The sequence below is a fragment of the Microtus oregoni genome, unplaced genomic scaffold (genome assembly GCF_018167655.1).
Source record: "Microtus oregoni isolate MIOR12 unplaced genomic scaffold, Mior012 000021F_ref0000039, whole genome shotgun sequence".
NCBI classification, from domain to species: domain Eukaryota; kingdom Metazoa; phylum Chordata; class Mammalia; order Rodentia; family Cricetidae; genus Microtus; species Microtus oregoni.
The window spans coordinates 9,047,243-9,066,207 of NW_024543080.1; the positions used below are offsets into that span (position 1 = coordinate 9,047,243).

Consider the following 18,965-nt stretch of genomic DNA (forward strand, 5'->3'; position numbering starts at 1 on the left):
TTGGTAGCAGGAGGTAGCGTGAGCCCTTCTCCCCGTCAGGCTGGGAGGATTGAACTCATCTGGAAAGAAAAGCAGGAAGTAGAAAATTGAAGCTGCAGAGCCTCAGTGGGTGCCTCTACAGGAAGCGTGTAGCTGTCCCGCACTGTCTTAAGAGGTTTTTCGTTAACCAGTGACCCAGTGCTAATCCCTCTTTAGTGCCGTGAGTGACAGGAAGGACATGACTATCCCTAGGTATGGTGGAGAGAATTTATTTAGATAAATTTAGATAAAAGGGACAGCATAGGTTGAAGCAGGAACATCTGGGAGAGTCCAGAGTGGACATGACCAGACTGAACTGGGCCATGAGAGAAAAGAAATGGCAGAAGGGGAGACAGGAGAACCAGGTGGAGTATCCAAAAGACCAAAGGTACAAAAGGGAACAGGTAACGTCCTCGTCGTCTCCCCCCTCCCCCCCTACCCGTTTAAAACTTAAAGCGCAGGAATTTGGGAGCACGGAACCACAATTCTTAGTTAAGGGAGCCACTTTAGGATTGGCAAGAGACTTGACCCTAGAGGGGCTCCCTAGTGCCCAAGCTGAGGTCCCCAGTTAGTTCCTTGGGCAGCTGAGGATAGGGAACCTGAAATGACCCTAGCCTATAGCCATACTGATGAATATCTTGCATATCACCATAGAACAACCTTCATCTGGTGATGGATGGAGATAGAGACAGAGACCCACACTGGACACTGGACTGAGCTCCCAAGGTCCCAATGAGGAGCAGAAGGAGGGAGAACATGAGCAAAAAAGTCGGGACCACGAGGGGTGCACCCACCCACTGAGACAGTGGAGCTGATCTATTGGGAGCTCACCAAGGCCAGCTGGACTGTGACTGAAAAAGCATGGGATAAAACTGGACTCTCTGAACATGGCGAACTATGAGGGCTGATGAGACGCAAAGGACAATGGCACGGGGATTTGATCCTACGTAATGTGATGGCTTTGTGGGAGCCTAGCCAGTTTGGATGTTCACCTTCCTAGATATGGACGGAGCGGGGAGGACCTAGGACTTTCCACAGGGCAGGGAACCCTGACTGCTCTTTGGGCTGGAGAGGGAGGGGGAGAGGAGTGGGGGGAGGGGGAGAAGGGTGGGAGGAGGGGGAGAAGGGTGGGAGGAGGGGAAGGGAAATGGGAGGCTGGGAGGAGGTGGAAACTTGTTTGTTTTTTTTTTTCTCCTTTTCTCAATAAAAAAAAAAAAGTGTGTCTGGACTGACTGAATTTAAGACCCACTCCCTGAAAAGGAACCCACACCTGCCACTGCTAAGGTGGCCTGGGACCTACAGGAAATCCAAATACCGTTCTGCTAAAGGAAGAACAAAACCACGACTTTCTGCTCTACCCATAGGTCCCTATCTCATTCAGCCGGCATGAGAGAAACTTCCCCTGCCAGAGATGGTACGAAAACAGACCCACAACTAAACAAAGTGCACTTTCTTAATTCAGTAGAAAGGTTCACAAATATTTCATTATTTTGCTATTTTTTCACAGCAAAAGTACATACTAAACACCAGATTTAAATTCAAGCATATATAAGAGCCTTTAAGCCCTAGACCCAATAACATGTACAATTCCTTAACTTTAGTTTTCTAGAATGTAAGGTATATAGATGGTAACTTCCAGTATTGTGAGAATTACAGAAAGTACTGCCTAAAAAATTCTGAAACATTCAATATGCTCTATATACCTTAATTTCCCTTTGAAATGTGACAGCGTAGAAATACCTACAGTAAAAATAGACAGTAATGTAAAGTCAGGATTCATGGTCAAACATAACTATTTATTAGGGTTTTTTTTTCCTTATAAACATTTTCTTTTTTTTAAAAAAAAAGAAAAACTTAGAATTTAAATACCTCCCATTCCACCACATATAAGGCTGTATACATTATTTACATTTCTAAAGTAAAACATTACAGATTTTCTGACATTCAGTATTTCCTTTAAAATAAGAAAAATGAAGCAATTCAATTTTGATCAACAGCTACAATTTGTATAATCTTGGCACAATTTACAACATGGCACCCACACTGCATTTCATATTTCCGACTGCCCAGTAGAGAACCTGTCCCTCATGAGAACAGACTCTGCCTCTGTGAATACTAAAGCAAGAGCGCAATGCAAATGCTGCCCTTCTGCTTCCTTTACTCGGTACTGGCAGTACTTCTGATTTTTGTCTTCAAAATGATTTCTATTCTGACTTTAAATGTTCCTTATATTTACTGTTTTCATGACATTATTTCTACCAATACTTTTAAGTAATATTTTAAATGTATAGGAAAAAAATCAAATAGAACAAAAGTCTTCCCTAAAATATTAGTGATTTCACCACCTTGGTTATGCATATACAAAAATAACAAACAAAATTTAGTAGCTGTAAAAAACTATTTTCCCTAAAAATAGTCATTTCTGCAAAACAATTTAAGGAGAAAAAATGTTCTTCAATAAAAATGCATTAATACGCCGGGCGGTGGTGGCGCACACCTTTAATCCCAGCACTTGGGCGGTGGTGGCACACGCCTTTAATCCCAGCACTCTGGAGGCAGGGGCAGGCGGGTCTCTGGGAGTTCGAGACCAGCCTGGTCTACAGAGCTAGTTCCAAAACAGGCTCCAAAGCCACAGAGAAACCCTTTCTCAAAAAAAAAAAAAAAAAAAAAAAAAAAAAAAAAAAAAAAAAAAAAAAAAGCACTAATAGATTTTACAACCTATACTATTTCAGAAACAAAAACGCAAATTTGTGCAAAACTAGAAGAAATATCCACTTATAAGAATAATTATGATCCAGGCTGTGGTGGCGCATGCCTTTAATCCCAGCACTCGGGAAGCCGGGGCAGACGGATCTCTGTGAGTTCAAGGCCAGCCTGGTCTATACCAGTACAGGCTCTAAAGCTACAGAGAAACCCTGTTTCAAAAAAAAAGAATAATTATGAGAGAAATTAGGAAACTGTCACTTTACATCACCAATAATAATTGCAGCTTTGGTGACATAAAGAGCAAACAAAAGGAAACCTGTATGTCAACAATACTTCAGAACTACTAACAAAGACTAGCTGTAAAGTCAGCCTTGAGTGCATGTGAGCAGTGCACACAACAGATGCAGAGTGGAAAACACAAATCTGTGAAGGCCAGTGATCTCACTTACTGCATGTTTGAGAACTGTGTAGCAATACATGCAAAAGAAGAAGGAGGGAAAGAAGAAGAGAAAGAAGGGGGAGGGGGAAGGGAGGGGAGAAAGACACCTGTACCAGGAACTTGCACCACAATTAAAAACTGAGGGCCCAATTTAATTTGCACTTTTTCTCTTTTGTGAGAATACAAATAAGTCCAACTATATGTGTAGTAGACAAAGATCACAGCAGTCTTATCCTTCAAATGAATTCTCACAGATGAACTTCTGAAAGCCTTAAAGATTCAAATCCTTCAGAATCCTGTTGCATGCCTGTTGTTTGTTAGTTTTGAACTTTCTTATTAAATCTTGAAACAAACCTCTATTATCACTCACAAATGATCATGCTGATAAACAGTGGCGCCTATGGTAAATCTCTAAATTACGGCAAAGCCCTAATACTAAAGTCCATTAGGAGCAATACTTCAAGACTGAGCTGAGTTAAAAGTGGTATATTCTTTAATGTGTCAAGAAAGTTTCAAAATAACATGTTTTCCTAGTATGTAATCACATTCCACATTACAAATAAACTTTTGGTCCAGTATATTTTCAATCGGAATTTACTGTTATAAATGACATGTTCTGAGTACTTATATAATTTTAAATGCTATCCACAATAGGTAAGGTAACACATGGCATAATTTATATAAAATTTATTCCAATTTTTCCTATACATCAACCTCCAGTCTTTAATTAAAGTCAGATTGAAAGAAAGACTTGTTTAAAATAAAACAGAATACAACAGAGGTAAAAAGGCTTTGTTTCTTTAAACCGCTGTTTTAAGTACTGGATCCACTTTTTCATACTATTCTCTCAATCAAAACTATCATACATAATTCAAAAGTTTCAAAAGATAAGGGAGGAAAACAGAAAGCAAGATCTAGAGAAAAACCTTAAAAATTCTATTTAAATTCAAAGTAATTATACTTAATTTCTTTTAAAAAATGTTTTCACATGTAAATGATGTTCCTATTTCCAATAGTGACATCAGGGAACTTCTATCCTGTGACACAGTCCCTGAGAGCAGTCTTCTCCCAAGATTTAGAGCCTACAACATACTCTTAATTACCAAGTTGGCTTGGTTCTCAGAGAATAGCCAAGTTTGTGAACTTGATTTTGTAATTAATGTTGGTTCTATTAGCTTCGAAAATTGTTATTGTGCAACTAAAAAAATGAAAATGATCTCTTATGTAGTCATAAACCAACCCTCAAAGCTCCTACGACACATGACAAAGTTCTAGAAACACACTTTGAACATAGCTGACATAAACAGTGCTCCCAAGAGGACTGCTTTCAAAGTCAGCTCTCATGTGGATGTTGATTAGGGTACAACATACTCATTTTAAAAGGAAGTTCCACAGCTTAGTATTTGTATCTCACATAATCTACCATTTTAGTGGCTATCAAAACCTCTCTCAGAGAGGGTGTAGACAAAGCTATAAAAGAAATCTGTTGTTTTGCTGCTACTTTTCCCATAAGCAAGGAAAATGCTCATTACACAAAATGGAATCTAGTGATTACATATGCAAAATATAAATATCCATATTTCTATTTTCTGGGAAGAGATTGTAGTGCTTCATCCATCCTGATAATCCAGGTAGTAACTCAGAAATACATATTAAAAATATACTCTGCTACCTAATACATTTTATGTTGACCATTTAGAATTTACAATGACTAAAATAACGAAAAGTGGCAACAGCCTAAAATGCTTTCAGTTTATGGTACACAGAGCTCCAAAGCCACCCACCAACACACCACGCTCGTTGTCTGGGACAGTCTAATGGTGTGGCTTCTGTGGGGAGTGGGAGAACCAAATCAACAAGTGAACAGGGCAGCAGCACCACCTACTCAGTCAGTCTCTCTTCACGACCACTACGCTGACAACTAATATTTCCTAAAACCTGCTTCGTTATATACGCATCTAACCAAAGCACTGTGAATAACAATATAATGATAATTTTCTATATCCAATTGTATGGGAAGAGCTTATGAAAGAATAAGGAAAACAACTTGCACTTTTATAACTGCATAAAAAATGGGGTAGCCAGATAATGGTGGTGTACCCCTTTAGTCCCACAGCATGTAGGGTGCAGAGGCAAGGAATCTCTGAGAGTTTGAAGCCAACCTGCTCTATGTAGCAAGTTTCAGGCTAGCTAGGGCTACACATACACCCAGTCTCAAAGGGGGGGGGGGAGCAGCGGGAGGGAGAAAGAAAGGGGAGATTTTATTTCTAAGTGAGCAGATCTGAAAGGGATCTAAGAGACAGTTATAAGCAAGCTCTCCTGCAGAATGAACTCTGATCTTTACTCTATGAAAGGGCATTTTACTCTCCAAGCAAGTTTACTAAACTGGCTTTCTCTTGAGTTCTAGTGTTTCCTTACTTAGCGCCATCTGCCACCATGTACACTTGCCAGGCCCTTCCCAGGAGAGTTTCTATTTTCTCACTACACACACACAGACACACACACACACAAACACACACACACAAAAAAAACCAATACCAAAAAAACCAAAAAAAAAAAAACCGTTATCTCCTTACTTCCCCAAATTGAGGGACTATTTGTAACAGTGGCACCTGAGATTCTGGCACAGTGAAAACAGCTCCTACTTAGTGTAGTGGGAACGTTAAGTCCGACTACCAAGCACTAATTTGTAGGATTAGTTTTCCATTCTTACAGCGCGCTGAATGTAAGGCTTACAGAACCAGAAACAACCTCTCCCTCTCCTCTCTCCATGCTGCTGCTATGGAAGCCCGTGTTACTGGGCGATATGAAGTCAAGAGACTATGGAAGACCGTTTCAGTGAGTAATTATGGGTTCATTTCCTGTTCAGAGCGGACTCAAACATCAGAATTCTGAAGCAACTCATAATGCTTGATGTTATCTATTTAAATACTAAAAAAATTATTTTAAGGAAATCAGCTAGCTGTCAGTTCACAAATAAGCACTACTAACAAATGCCCAGTATTATCTACCTTTTCCAAGGTTTTTGTTCCTTTTATTATTGGTACTTGGTGAGCATTCACCATTATAGAAATGAAATGGAGAAAAAGGCAGTTCCTAGTGATCATAACTGCAAGGGCATTCAATTCTTATCATTGTCACTTATCAATGACAAAACCAAATTTACTTAATTTTAGACTCTTTTCCACTAATTATTTGCATACAAATTCAGAGCAAGCATTTCTATTTTACCAGGGAAAACTAACTACAGAGAGAGAGAGAATTGAGTGAAACAGATTTATCCAAACTGACAAAATTAAAACTCAGAGTCTGAAAAGAGTATTTCTCAAGAACAAAACTGAAGGGAGGGGAGGGGAAACCTCAATATTTATTCTAAAAACCAAATTCTTGAACTTGTAATTGATGATGACAACTCAATAGAATGTCATGTCAACTAAAATTTAAGTTATTAACTACTGAGCTAGCATTCTCATTACTTGGTATCGCTACAAAGAAAATAGATTTCACAGTGGAAAATAAGAAGCCAGGTGCTTCAAACTGCACCAGAAATCAAGGTAGTGTGTCATTTAAAATGACATTCAGATACCAGTTTCATTCACTGAATGGAGATGCTAAAAAGTGATTAATTTTTCCCAATAGTCATTAAATGTTTAATGTCTGTACCTAAAACTAAGTATCTTTAACTTCTCATGGAAGATGATTTCTAAAAGGAAGTCTTCAAGACTCTGTTTATGAGTAATAAACACCATTCTATTCCAGGGTTTTAAAACAGAACTTTCTAGAATTGACTCCCCATACTTAATTGCTTCTCTTTTGATTTCCCAAACAAACTAATGCCTGCCACCACCCATTCTCATTTTTCCTCCTCTCTGAAATACATGGGGATTCTGCACTTAGGGCTCATTTGGCAATTCCTAGGAAACCTCACAGTTCAACATCCTTTCTGAAGACGGCAATTCTATATATAACCTGAAGTTTTACACTTACAGTGCATTTAACATATAGGAAGAAGCTGAAATGCAACGGCTATTACATTTCAACATCCTCAAATTTCAATATCACAGATATCAAGAGATGGAAAAAGACCTGCTTGTAGAACCTTAAACATCTGCTGAACAGAATATATTAGTCAATATCAAAAATAATTAAGAATTTTGTTGTTTTACATTTATGTTCTACATGCACACCTTTACAAATTATGTCAAAAATAATTAAGAAATAATTTTGTTTTACATTTATGTTCTACATGCACAACTTTACAAATTATGTTTTTTCAATGTAGCAAAAACTGGACATCATCAACTTGAGTAAACTATGGCTTTTATAACAGATTACTTTACAACATGCACAACTAAGTGCCCTAGATAGAAATTCTAATATTGTTTCAAGCTCTGCTCAGTCCTATATCTGTGCTTTGCACCTTAGAAGTGAACCTATCAAGGCACTTAAAAACACATAAGTCTTTTTTAGGGACTTCAAAGTGGGCCACAATTTACATAACACAGAATTCAACCCATCAGCATTTCAGTTAGTATTTGTTTCCAGAGTACAATATCTTAAAAAGTCCTCAAATAACCCAAACCAGGTTAATAAAAATAAAATACTTAAAAAAAATATTGTATACCACTAAGACAAATTTTTCATTTTCAAATGTAGAGAATGGTTCTTGGCTTCCTCTAGCAACAAAATATGATTTTGTATTTCAGAAGAGAAAAGGGAACCCAAACAAGACCCCAAACCTAAAACAGAAACAATCCAGATAAAAACAAAATATAACAAAGCCCAAATACACTCCGCACAGTTCCACTGGAGGAAAAATTTGCAGCTTTCATCCTTTTATCTGTCCTTTGAGGTGAGTTTTTCAATCAGTTCTTGGAGTGGTGCAAGTTCTCTTCTGTCAATAAGGTTGAACTCCTGCAAACAGCACAAATTATTTGCATCTAATTCCAAAGCAGATTACTATGCATACAAACTTCTGCTTTAAGTAAAAGGCAACTTCACTTTTTAAATTGTTCACTTAGCTTAAAGAAATCGCATGGCTTCCTTGACGCTGTTTTTACATCTATAATATTAAAAATAAATCCCCCCCCCCAACTCATGAAATTATTGTGGAGACTACATGCGGCAACTGCTGCTAACTACTTCATGCAATACCTGGAACACACTACCTGCTGTTAACTACTTCATGCGATACCTGGAACACACTACCTGCTGTTAACTACTTCATGTGATACCTGGAACACACTACCTGCTGTTAACTACTTCATGTGATACCTGGAACACACTACCAACCAGTAAGTGGGAGCTGCTGCTTCCCGATGAAAACAATACTCTGGGCAGCACTCAAATGTCAATAAAATAGGGATCTGATGTCACTGCAAAGAAAAAGCTTTTACCATGGAAAAATTAAGAAGTTGGGATATTGTGCCAATAATCAAGGTTCTGTATCTTTTTAAAAAGATTTATTTATTATGTACATAGCATTTTTTAAAAGATTTATTTATTTATTATGTATATAGCATTCGGCCTGCATGTATTCTTGCAGGCCAGAAGAGGGCACCATGTATCATTATAGATGGTTGTGAATTACCATATGGGTACTGGGAATTGAATTCAGGACCTCTGGAAGTTCAGCCAGTGCTTTTAACCTCTGAGGCATTTCTCCAGCCCAGTACTGTATCTTTTAAAATGACCTTTTAAATGATCCCTGTTTAACTATGATTTTAAAAATGAATAAATAAAGCCGGGTGGTGGTGGCACACACCTTTAATCCCAACATTCAGGAGGCAGAGACAGGTGGATTTCTGTGAGTTCAAGGCCAACCTGATATATAAGAACTAGTTCCAAAGCTACAGAGAAACCCTGTCTCTAAAAACCAAAAAAAAAAAAATTGTTTGTGCTGCTCTTGTAGCGGACCCAAGTTCCATTCCTCGCACCCACACCAGGCAGCTCACAACCACCTGCAACTCCAGTTCCAGAGGATCTGTAATGAGAACACATTGATGATGAGAGTATCCAAGGTAATGGAGGCGGAACTCTCCCAGGGGGCAGAAGATACAGCTACAAAGCTGAGAGAGAGAGACAGAGACAGAGAGAGAGACAGAGAGAGACAGAGAGAGAGAGAGAGAGAGAGAGAGCGAGAGAGAATAAATGTGACGTATACTATTCTCAACTCTCAATTTAATTCATTCATTAGCACCCATCATATGGCCAGCACTACAGTCAGAACTTTAGAGACACACAAGCCCTCAGATCTGCAGAGTCCGGGCCAAGAACATGTAGGAATACATACATGGGAATACCTACCATGTGACTAACTCATTGTACTGACATTAAAGTGACCAGAAAACCAGATTCAGAATTCTCAAAACACCTCTTAGGTGTGCCCACCCACTGTGACGGAGAGGCTGATCTAATGGGAACTCACCAAGGCCAGCTGGACTGGGACTGATGGAGCACGTGATCAAACCGGACTCTCTGAACATGGCTGACAATGAGGGCTGACTGAGAAGCCAAGGACAATGGCACTGGGTTTTGATCCTACTGCATGAACTGGCTTTGTGGGAGCCTAGCCTGTTTGGATGCTCACCTTTCTAGACCTGAATGGAGGGGGAAGGACCTTGGACTTCCCACAGGGCAGGGAACCCTGACTGTTCTTTGGACTGGAGAGGGAGGAGGAGGGGAAATGGGGGGAGGGAAATGGGAGGAGGGGAGGAGGTGAAAATTTGTAATAATAATAATAATGCAAAAAAAATGCCTCTTAATTCTACACTACAAAGTAGTTGGCATGAGGAGAGCCAGCTCTGAGTACCTGACCCTCAGTTAACCTTTTGATTTTCCAACCCAAAGCTCTACCTATGCCCAAAAAGGCCCATGCAAATGAGTAAAGATAAGTTGGCTGGCATGTTCAAGTGATATCCACATACCTCTAACAAGCAGGTATCATCTGGGTACTCCTCATGTCTAAAGCAGAGATGTGCCCTACTCTTCAAAAAATAAACATCAACAATCCACCTGAGAGCATGAGGGTAGGGAATTCTGGGATCACATATATTCTAAACACATGAGATACTATGTTCTTGGCCCTGTAGAGTCTAGACTGTATGTGGCCAAAGCAAGTGTCTCTAAATCCAGAGGCCCAAGCAAGTGATCTTCTTAATCAAAGGGTGCTGCTGCTAGGAGGGTAAGATGTGCAAAATGCTCTAAATTGGTTCCCCACTATTTTCTAGCACATAACATAAAGTATACTTTATGGCTACAGAGTAAAGTAAAACTAACACTTTTAAAGGAAGAATATTTCTCCTGAACCAACAAAACCTAAATTTGGCAATCATTTTCTGCTAACTAAAATACTAATGTAAAACTTTAGTGGGTCTACAAATCAGACTGTCAAATAACTCCCCAACAAACTTTGGAAAGTTATAACCTCTTAAAATGTCTTTTTACAGGTAATTTTTTAAAAAAGTATGTAGTGTTAAGAGTGGTGGGCTACGTTCCTGGCACCTGGCCGCCCGCATAGCTAGCTTTATACCCGAAATAATTACACGGAAACTGTATTCTTTTAAACACTGCTTGGCCCATTAGCTCTAGCCTCTTACTGGCTAACTCTCACATCTAGATTAACCCATTTCTAATAATCTATGTACCACCACAAGATGGTGTCTTACCAGGAAGGATTCTAGCCTACATCCGTCTGGGGTCGGAGAATCATGGCTACTGCCTGACTTGGCTTCTTTCTCCCAGCATTCTGTCTGTCTACTCCGCCTACCTAATTTTCTGTCCTATTAAAGGCCAAGCAGTTTTTTTATTAATTAACCAATGAAAGTAACAGATAGAAAGATGACCCTCCTCCATCAAAAGTATGCCTTTAGTGTTAGGAGTATGTATTAATGAAAATAGATACATGTTTCTTTGGTGGAGAGGAAAGTAAAAATGACATTTATAACATATGCTCACATATAAAAACAAACAAAATTTGCTTTCTCTCAACCAACATCTCCTTCTTCTAATATCTACAGAAACAGGAAAGAAACAAACTACTTGGCCCATCTATTTCCAACTCTTTCATTTTTCCTTATTATTTCTCTAATTTGAAAATTAAATAAAACTCTATTCATAGTTTTTTTTCTTTCCTCATTTGTTTGAGACAAGGTACTGACAGGTAACCCACGCTGGTTACCTGATTCTCCTGTCTCAGTATCCAGAGAACTGGGATTGTGTGTAGGGGCCACCATGCCTGCTTTCTTAGTCTACATTTCAAAGGCTCTCTCTGAGGACTAAACAAAGGGGAAATAAACTGTAAGGGACCTCTAAAACACACTCTGACCCTTCCTTTCCTCACACATGATGAGTAGGCATGCTTCAAAATTACTTAGAATATGGTTTTAAAAAGAAATGGGGGAGCCGGGCAATGATGGTCTATGCCTTTAATCCCAGCACTCCAGAGGCAGAGGCAGTCGAATCTCTGTGAGCTCCAGGCCAGCCTGGTCTACAGAGTGAGTTTCAGGAAAGTCCTGGCTACACAAACAAACCTTGTCTCAAAAAAAAAAAAGTGATATTCAAAGTATGTATATATATATATATATATATATATATATATATATATATAGAGAGAGAGAGAGAGAGAGAGAGAGAGAGAGAGAGAGAGAGAGAGTCTACTAAGAGAGATCCAAGATTTCTCTTTGAAAGTAGAGGGGTAAGAAAACAAAGAGTGCTAGAACACTTGAGACCAGGTTCATTACAAGTGTGCCCAACTAGTGGAGTTCACAATCTGACTGCATTTCCCCCGCTACTTTGATTTGTTTCTTGCTTGTTTCTGTTGGTTTTGCTTGCTGTCTATCCATTTTTGTTCATTTGTTTGTTGAGACCGGATCTTATGGTCCAGGATAACCTGAAACTTGCTAAGTAGCAAGCTGGTCTGGAACTCAATCCTTATGCTTCAGTCTCTCAAGTGTCAAGATTATAGGCAAGTATCATCATATCTGACTCACTATTCAGATTTCTTATTTAGTCCCTTCATATGGCCTGGAAATTGGCACAGTTCAAGCAAGGCAAGGCATCTTGAAACCATTTCAGAGTTGCCTACCATAAACTGGTAGAGTAATGAAATTAAGATGAAAAAGGCCCATCATTATCATCATGGAAAGTGTAAAATAGGATGTAGATTAGATAGAGATAGCAAGTTCTGTTCTGACAGTGTATATACACCATTTATTCATCACAGAATTCTACAAATAAACATGGAGCAAGAAAAGCATTATGAATCCACCTACCTGAACAAAAAAAATAAAGTGCTTGAAAGATGTATTGAGATGTGCTTCCTCCTGAAGCTGGATCACAGGGTCAAAATGTTGGTGATATATGTGAGCATAAACTCTAAAGAGTCGTTTGAGAATTGTTTTCGCCACAGACATGAAATTCTTCGGGAATGGAACACCTAGTAAAGAGATAAGCCCCTCTGTTAATAAGAAAAAAGCACAAAGAAGCATGCTTTGTCATCAAGTAGCAACAGGGCTGAAAGATGTAATGTGTATGGATTCCTGATAAAATCTTTGAGATGTTCTTAGCACATCATCAATGAAAGTAAACTTCAGAGCTTTTAAAAATCAGAATGATTCTTGTTTATGGCATATTATATTTCTAACATACTACCACTTTACAAATAAATACCTCAGAGGCAGCACGGCTAGAGCGCACACCCAGATTGCTAGATCTGTTAGCATTAAGCACTACACAAATATGTGGTAACAACCTATTAATCACCTTAGTTATGTTTAATGCTTTTAATATATCAGACACACAGACAGACACACACATACAACTCAGCCTATAGGAGATCCTGATACAGGCATAGTCACATATCTATAATTCAGCACCTGAGCAGCTGAGACAGGATTATAGTGAGTTCAAGACCAACCTGGGATACATAGCAAGATCCTGCCTCAAAATAAATAAATAAATAAATAAATAGGGAGATTTGCATTTGGGAGGGTATTACACTAAATGCACATCAAACCTAAACAGACTATTTCTCAATCTTACTTATATTTTGAGTGAAAAAGAAAATGACATACGTAGAGAATAAAACCATAGTTACTGAATTAAAGGGATAGGAGGATATGAGAGAATATAGGTCAGAGATAAACACGAAAATATCTGTAGCAAAGATACAGGACAACGAAGTCTAAAGATCAAATATAAAATATAAGAATGAAACATAACAATATACCATATTTAAATTTTATTAGTTGCATAATTATAGCTACCTTCCTAACAGAATAAAATGGATTAACTGTAACACAAAGCATGTTTATTTATTTTACTATAAAAACTATTTTACTATAAATATATATTAGCATCATGCTATATAAAAATTATAAAATATCTCAATTTTAATAAGAATCTGGGCCAGTGAGATGATCTAGCAGGTAGAGTACTTGCTGGGCAAGCCTGATGATTTGAGCTCAATCCCCAGAAAGCACGGAAAGGTAAAGGAGAGAACTGGTGCCACAAGGCTGACCTCTGACACCCACATGCACACACAAGCACACACATGCACACACACAATAGTCATAAGTAAATTTTTAAAAGGAAGGAAAAGAATACAAAATCCTATATTCTAAATGTTGAATTTGGCAATGCAACCAAACACTGGTTCTACTAGCTCAGTGTCGTAATACTATTGCCCATTTCACACTGCTATAAATCACAAGGACACAAGCACACCACAATCAAAGGACACTCTAAAATAGCAAAATCATAAAAGAAAAAGACTGAATCCCGCATATTCTAGGCATAGCACTATATAAAAACCTAAAAACACAAAAAGGACCTAAGATTGGACAACAGTGCTCTAATGAAAGCATACAATGTCAGTCAAAAGTTGTTTAACAAAGTCTAAGGGTTAATTGAAAACACAGTTCTAACAGTTTGAAGAGGTACAGATACATATTAGCTGTCTATCGGCCACAACGCAGACCTTTAAGCAAACATACCAAACAAGTCACTCGACCTATGTCAGGCCAAATCCTCAAAGCTGTTTTTTTCTTCACAAATATTTTGATTTCAAAATCTATGTGATGTGTGATGGCTCATGCCTGTAACCACACTCAGGAGGCTCAGACAGGATTGCCATAGGCTTGATGCCAGCCTGAGCTACAGAGATAGGAGACCCTATCTCAAAACAAAAGAACAAAATAAAATCTTTAAGATTTATTTTATGAGCCATAAAAACCACAGTTTTTTATCATAAGTATAAAATTAGATACAAGCTATGGAAAATTGAAGGAAAAAGAAAATAAACATAAGTGTGACAGGTATCATTAGCTGTCTTATTACCTATTACCTTCTTTGTAGTATAGGCCAGATTTTATTATCTTTCTATATCATAAATTCATCTGTCCATCATTTAAATCTATAAGAGGGTATCATTAATAAATTTAGTATGAAAAAGGACATAAGAACACTCTTTAAATGTATAAAATTAGAAATATTTTGATTGATGTGGTAACCTGTTATGGTTCCTGAAATAGTAATAAGCTTCCATTTGGGACTTGCTTCTGAAAATAAAACTACTAGATATTTATAATTCTTTTTAAAATTTTTTTAACAAAAAAATTTTAAATTTTTAATTTAATTTTTTTTTTTTTTAAAAAAAAGGAGCCTTGCATGGTGGGTATGTACCTTTAATCCTAGCACTCAGGAGGAGGGGGTGGGGATCTGTAAGTTCAAGACCAGTCTAGCCTACAAAGTGAGTTCTAGGACAGCCAGAACTACGCAGAGAAACTCTGTCTTGGAAGGAAAAAAAGAAATTAAAACACACTCAAAAATAACTTCTCTAATTAGAAATAATGTCACTAATATTTTAATACAAAAATTTTAGCAAATAATAAATTAGGAAATAGATCACTTATTTTCTATTTATTCTGGCCTTTAAACTAATATGTATTTAAAACACTAGGTGTAAGGGTAAAAAAAAAAAAACAATTTACGTAAGACAGCTTGCTTATGTCTGACTGGGTTAAAAAGCTCTTGGTGTCTCTTCTTGGAAACTGCATAATAAAAATGATCATCAACACAGTCCCAGGGAACTACTCAAATGGGTAGGACAGAAGGAGAGAGTATGCAATTATAGAAACAAAATTAAATACATCATGATTTATTCCAATTACAAAAACTAATTTTACCAATTTTTGATGGAAATAATGTTTCATCATCCAGCTGGTCCTGAACCCAGGTCATCAGGTAATCAATGTACTTTGGTGCAGAGCACTTGATAGGCTTCTTAATATTGGTTCCATCTGCCCAGTGATACTCATATCTGCAATGAAAGGAAAGAAAGCACACAGACCATCACAAGGGAGGTATAAAAGTGTACATATAAGTATATGTATGAGAAATATATATACAAATGTTTTAAACAATCTGTTCTCCAAGTAAGTACATGTTCTTAATCAACAATAGTCTGTTTTACTTTTATCAAAATTCAACCTAAGGAGATCACACTGAATTCATCTTCTTTTTTGTTTGTTTGTTTGTTTTTTCGAGACAGGGTTTCTCTGTAGCTTTCAAGCCTATTCTGGAACTAGCTCTTGTGGACCAGGCTGGCCTCAAACTCACAGAGATCCATCTGCCTCTGCCTCCTGAGTGCAGGGATTAAAGGCATGCGCCACCACTGCAGGCTGAATTCATCTTCTATTTAGATGTTTTCCTCACCTGTCCGATTTTCTATCTTTTCTCTTTTCTTTTTCTTTCTTTAAAAAAATAAAAGTCTCTCACTGTGTAGACCAGGCTGACATAGAACTCAGAGATTCACCTGACTCTGCCTCCCAAGGACTGAAGTTTAAACAGGGACTGCCAAGCATAGCCCCTGAATTAAAGAGCTCTCTCTAATACAGAAGAGAATAATATATTGCTGAAGTAGAAGAAGTTACTACTCTGTTCTACAATGGCTAGTTTTTCTTCCTTACATAAAATGCAGTACAATTCTTTTTACTTGGGGGCTTTAAATTTGGGGTGAAATATAAAGAATGACAGAAAATTCAAAGTAAAACTAATGTAAATAAGAATGGTTCAGTAGTTTAGTATATTTGAACAAGGAACTAATATATCCTTAAAGAAAACTGGCAATTCAAATATGCTCTTGTTTTGGCTATTAACCAAAATTAACCTTTTGATTTAATATGTAACCATGTGAGAAACACAAGGTCAAGAACAATGAACACTAAAACGAAATACACTTCCCCTACTCAGAAAAGCAGATTAGTAGAAGAGACACTCATAAATGTATAAGTAAAAATATGTATGAACTGCCTGTCTAAATAGACAATTTACTCTTGAAAGATCTACCTATAAATGCAAATATAAAACAAGTTACTTGGTCTATATTAAGGTCAAACCCTCAAGTTATTCAAGTTATTTTCTTAAACAATTCTTCCAATCTCTCAATATCTCTCAATCTCTATCTCCCTCTCTCTCTCTCTCTCTCTCTCTCTCTCTCACACACACACACACACACACACCTCCCTGACTTTTAAGATAATAGGACCCTTCTTAGAAACTGTACAGTATACACATACATCAACATAGCCCTAAAGAACTAAGTACATAGCTGAGACTCCAAAATATAAAAATGTATAAACTCAATTGACATTTAGATTTTTAATTTCCAACATTTCTCCTGCTACTCAACTTTTTTGGTTGTTGTTTTGCTTTTGGTTTTGTTTTTCGAGTCAGGGTTTCCCCATATAGCCCTGCATGTCCGGGAACTTACTCTGTACACCAGACTGGCCTCACACTCAGAAATCCACCTGCTTCTCCTACAAGTGCTGTGATTAAAGAGCACTACCACCAACCAAACACTATTTCACTTTTTTGTTTGTTTTTCAAGACAGGGTTTCTCTGTCTTTCTCCAAGCTGTCCTTGAACTCTTAGAGCAGGCCTCTTAGGGCAGGCCTCTGCTTCTGGGGAGTGCTGGGATTAAAGGTGTGTGCAGCCACCACCCAGCTACTACTTCACTTTTAAATCAACATTTTCTAACCTTTCTCCCAGAGTTTGACCTGACTAAAAAACAGACTAGTGAGCCTAACAAAATAGCAATCTAACAGAGAAATACTACATGGTGTATTTCTGATAAAAATTATCTTCAATAGTAAGAATGAGGATCCTTTCTATTTAGCAAATCTAAACCTTAATAATAATCCAAAACTGATCTAAGCAAGGACACACTTTAATAAACATTCTTAGAAGAGCTGAGCACAAGGAATGACCATCAAATCTATTGTGAAGTCTCAAAAGGGAGATTCTCCCAAACACCTACTGGTACCCGGCTACACTGGTTAATTACCTTCCCAGTCAGAATTTTCTCTATTATGAAAGTCAAATACAAGCTGGCCAGTAAGGGCCCACACCTTTAATCCCAGTACTCAGGAGGCAGAGGCAGGTGGGTCTCTCTGAGTTCTAGGCCAGCCTGGTCTACAGAGTGAGTTCTAGGAGAGCCTGGGCTAAAAAGAGAAACCCTGTCTTGAAAAAAACAAACAAACCAACCAAATGACTTCATTGGGTAACTCTATTTTACCCTCAACTGCTTTTCTTCCACTCTTTAACAGACGATTCTCTTTAAAATTCTCTTCTGTTATCCTAATATTTACTTGTGAATTACAGCTCCAAAATAGCCACTATTTTTTTCCCAATCATATTAAACAGCAAGTGTCAACCAAGTCCTCAGAAACAGCCCTTAGTATCACTCGGTAAGAGGCTACTGGTTGTTCATATATAACCCAGTGCCTACCTGGGCTGCAGAGGTAAAATGTAGTCTCAAACAGCTGATTATTTATTTAAAGGACAAAGCGAGTGAGAGGAGCAGGAGGTCATACAACGTGCTACAGAGGAAACTTTTTTAGAAGACAGAGCTACTTAGTCCCTCAAAACAAACTAACCATGTAATAGCAAAATTAAAACCATCCATTTTCACATGAAATTTAAAACATCTGAACTAAACACCAAAAATACCAATAGGAATTAAGTTATAAAAGGAAATTTAATTTCCTCAATTCTTTTTCTTTTCTTAAGAAATCTTAACGAGAGACAAAAATTTGATGAAATTAAGACATTGTCATCGGTCATAATATTTAGTCAAAGGGATACCTAATTCATTTAAAATCAAATTTGCTAAAGAAAGGCATCGTTGACTACAAATCTACTGAGGGTTGGGTGTGGTGGGACACACCACTCATCTCAGGACTCAAGAAGACAGAGGGCACTGCGCTTACTCCGTGAGTCCAAGGCCAGCCTGATCTACAAAGGGAGTTCCAGGACAGACCAGGTTACACAAAGATTTTAACACAGAGAAGCAACAACAAAAGTTCCACCAAGGACAGTTCTCCTTGAGTTCCTCGAGAAGTGAAAAGCACCAGCTACAATTCTCACAGAAGAGAACTGAATAGAAAGGAAGCAGGGAACTAAGATTTGGGAAAACTCATCTCTGTAGGCAAGAAAGTAGTACAGAGCAAACACAGCTCTCTGCTTTTCTAGTGAGGATGGCCAGGGTTTACCTCCTAAGATAGGAGCTAAGCTATGGGAGCACACCTCTCCTGAGCTCCCATAGCTCTCCTGTAAGTTCTTTGATCAGCTGACTAAACTCTTTACGTTCATGTTGATGCATAGGGTCAGCAATTTTCTGATATGTTAGAATAGGAAGTCAAATATATACTCACATGATGTGGGAGCGTCATATATCAATCTGTTGATTTCATTGGTTAAGCAATAAAGAAACTGCTTGGCCCTCATAGGTTAAAACATAGGT

General features: G+C 37.9%; 1 protein-coding gene across 1 annotated transcript in view; it reads right to left on the bottom strand.

Moving 5' to 3' along the window:
- Positions 1 to 2,684: 2,684 nt before the first annotated feature.
- The window catches only part of Mob1b (MOB kinase activator 1B), a 36,660-nt gene continuing 20,379 nt past the window's right edge, over positions 2,685 to 18,965 (bottom strand). Inside the window, exons 4-6 of the mRNA XM_041671416.1 lie at positions 15,349 to 15,482; positions 12,436 to 12,599; positions 2,685 to 8,077 (exon numbers count right to left, since the gene is read on the bottom strand). Of these exons, the coding sequence (XP_041527350.1) occupies positions 8,000 to 8,077; positions 12,436 to 12,599; positions 15,349 to 15,482 (376 nt within the window). The 3' untranslated portion in view covers positions 2,685 to 7,999. The remainder of the gene's footprint in view (positions 8,078 to 12,435; positions 12,600 to 15,348; positions 15,483 to 18,965) is intronic.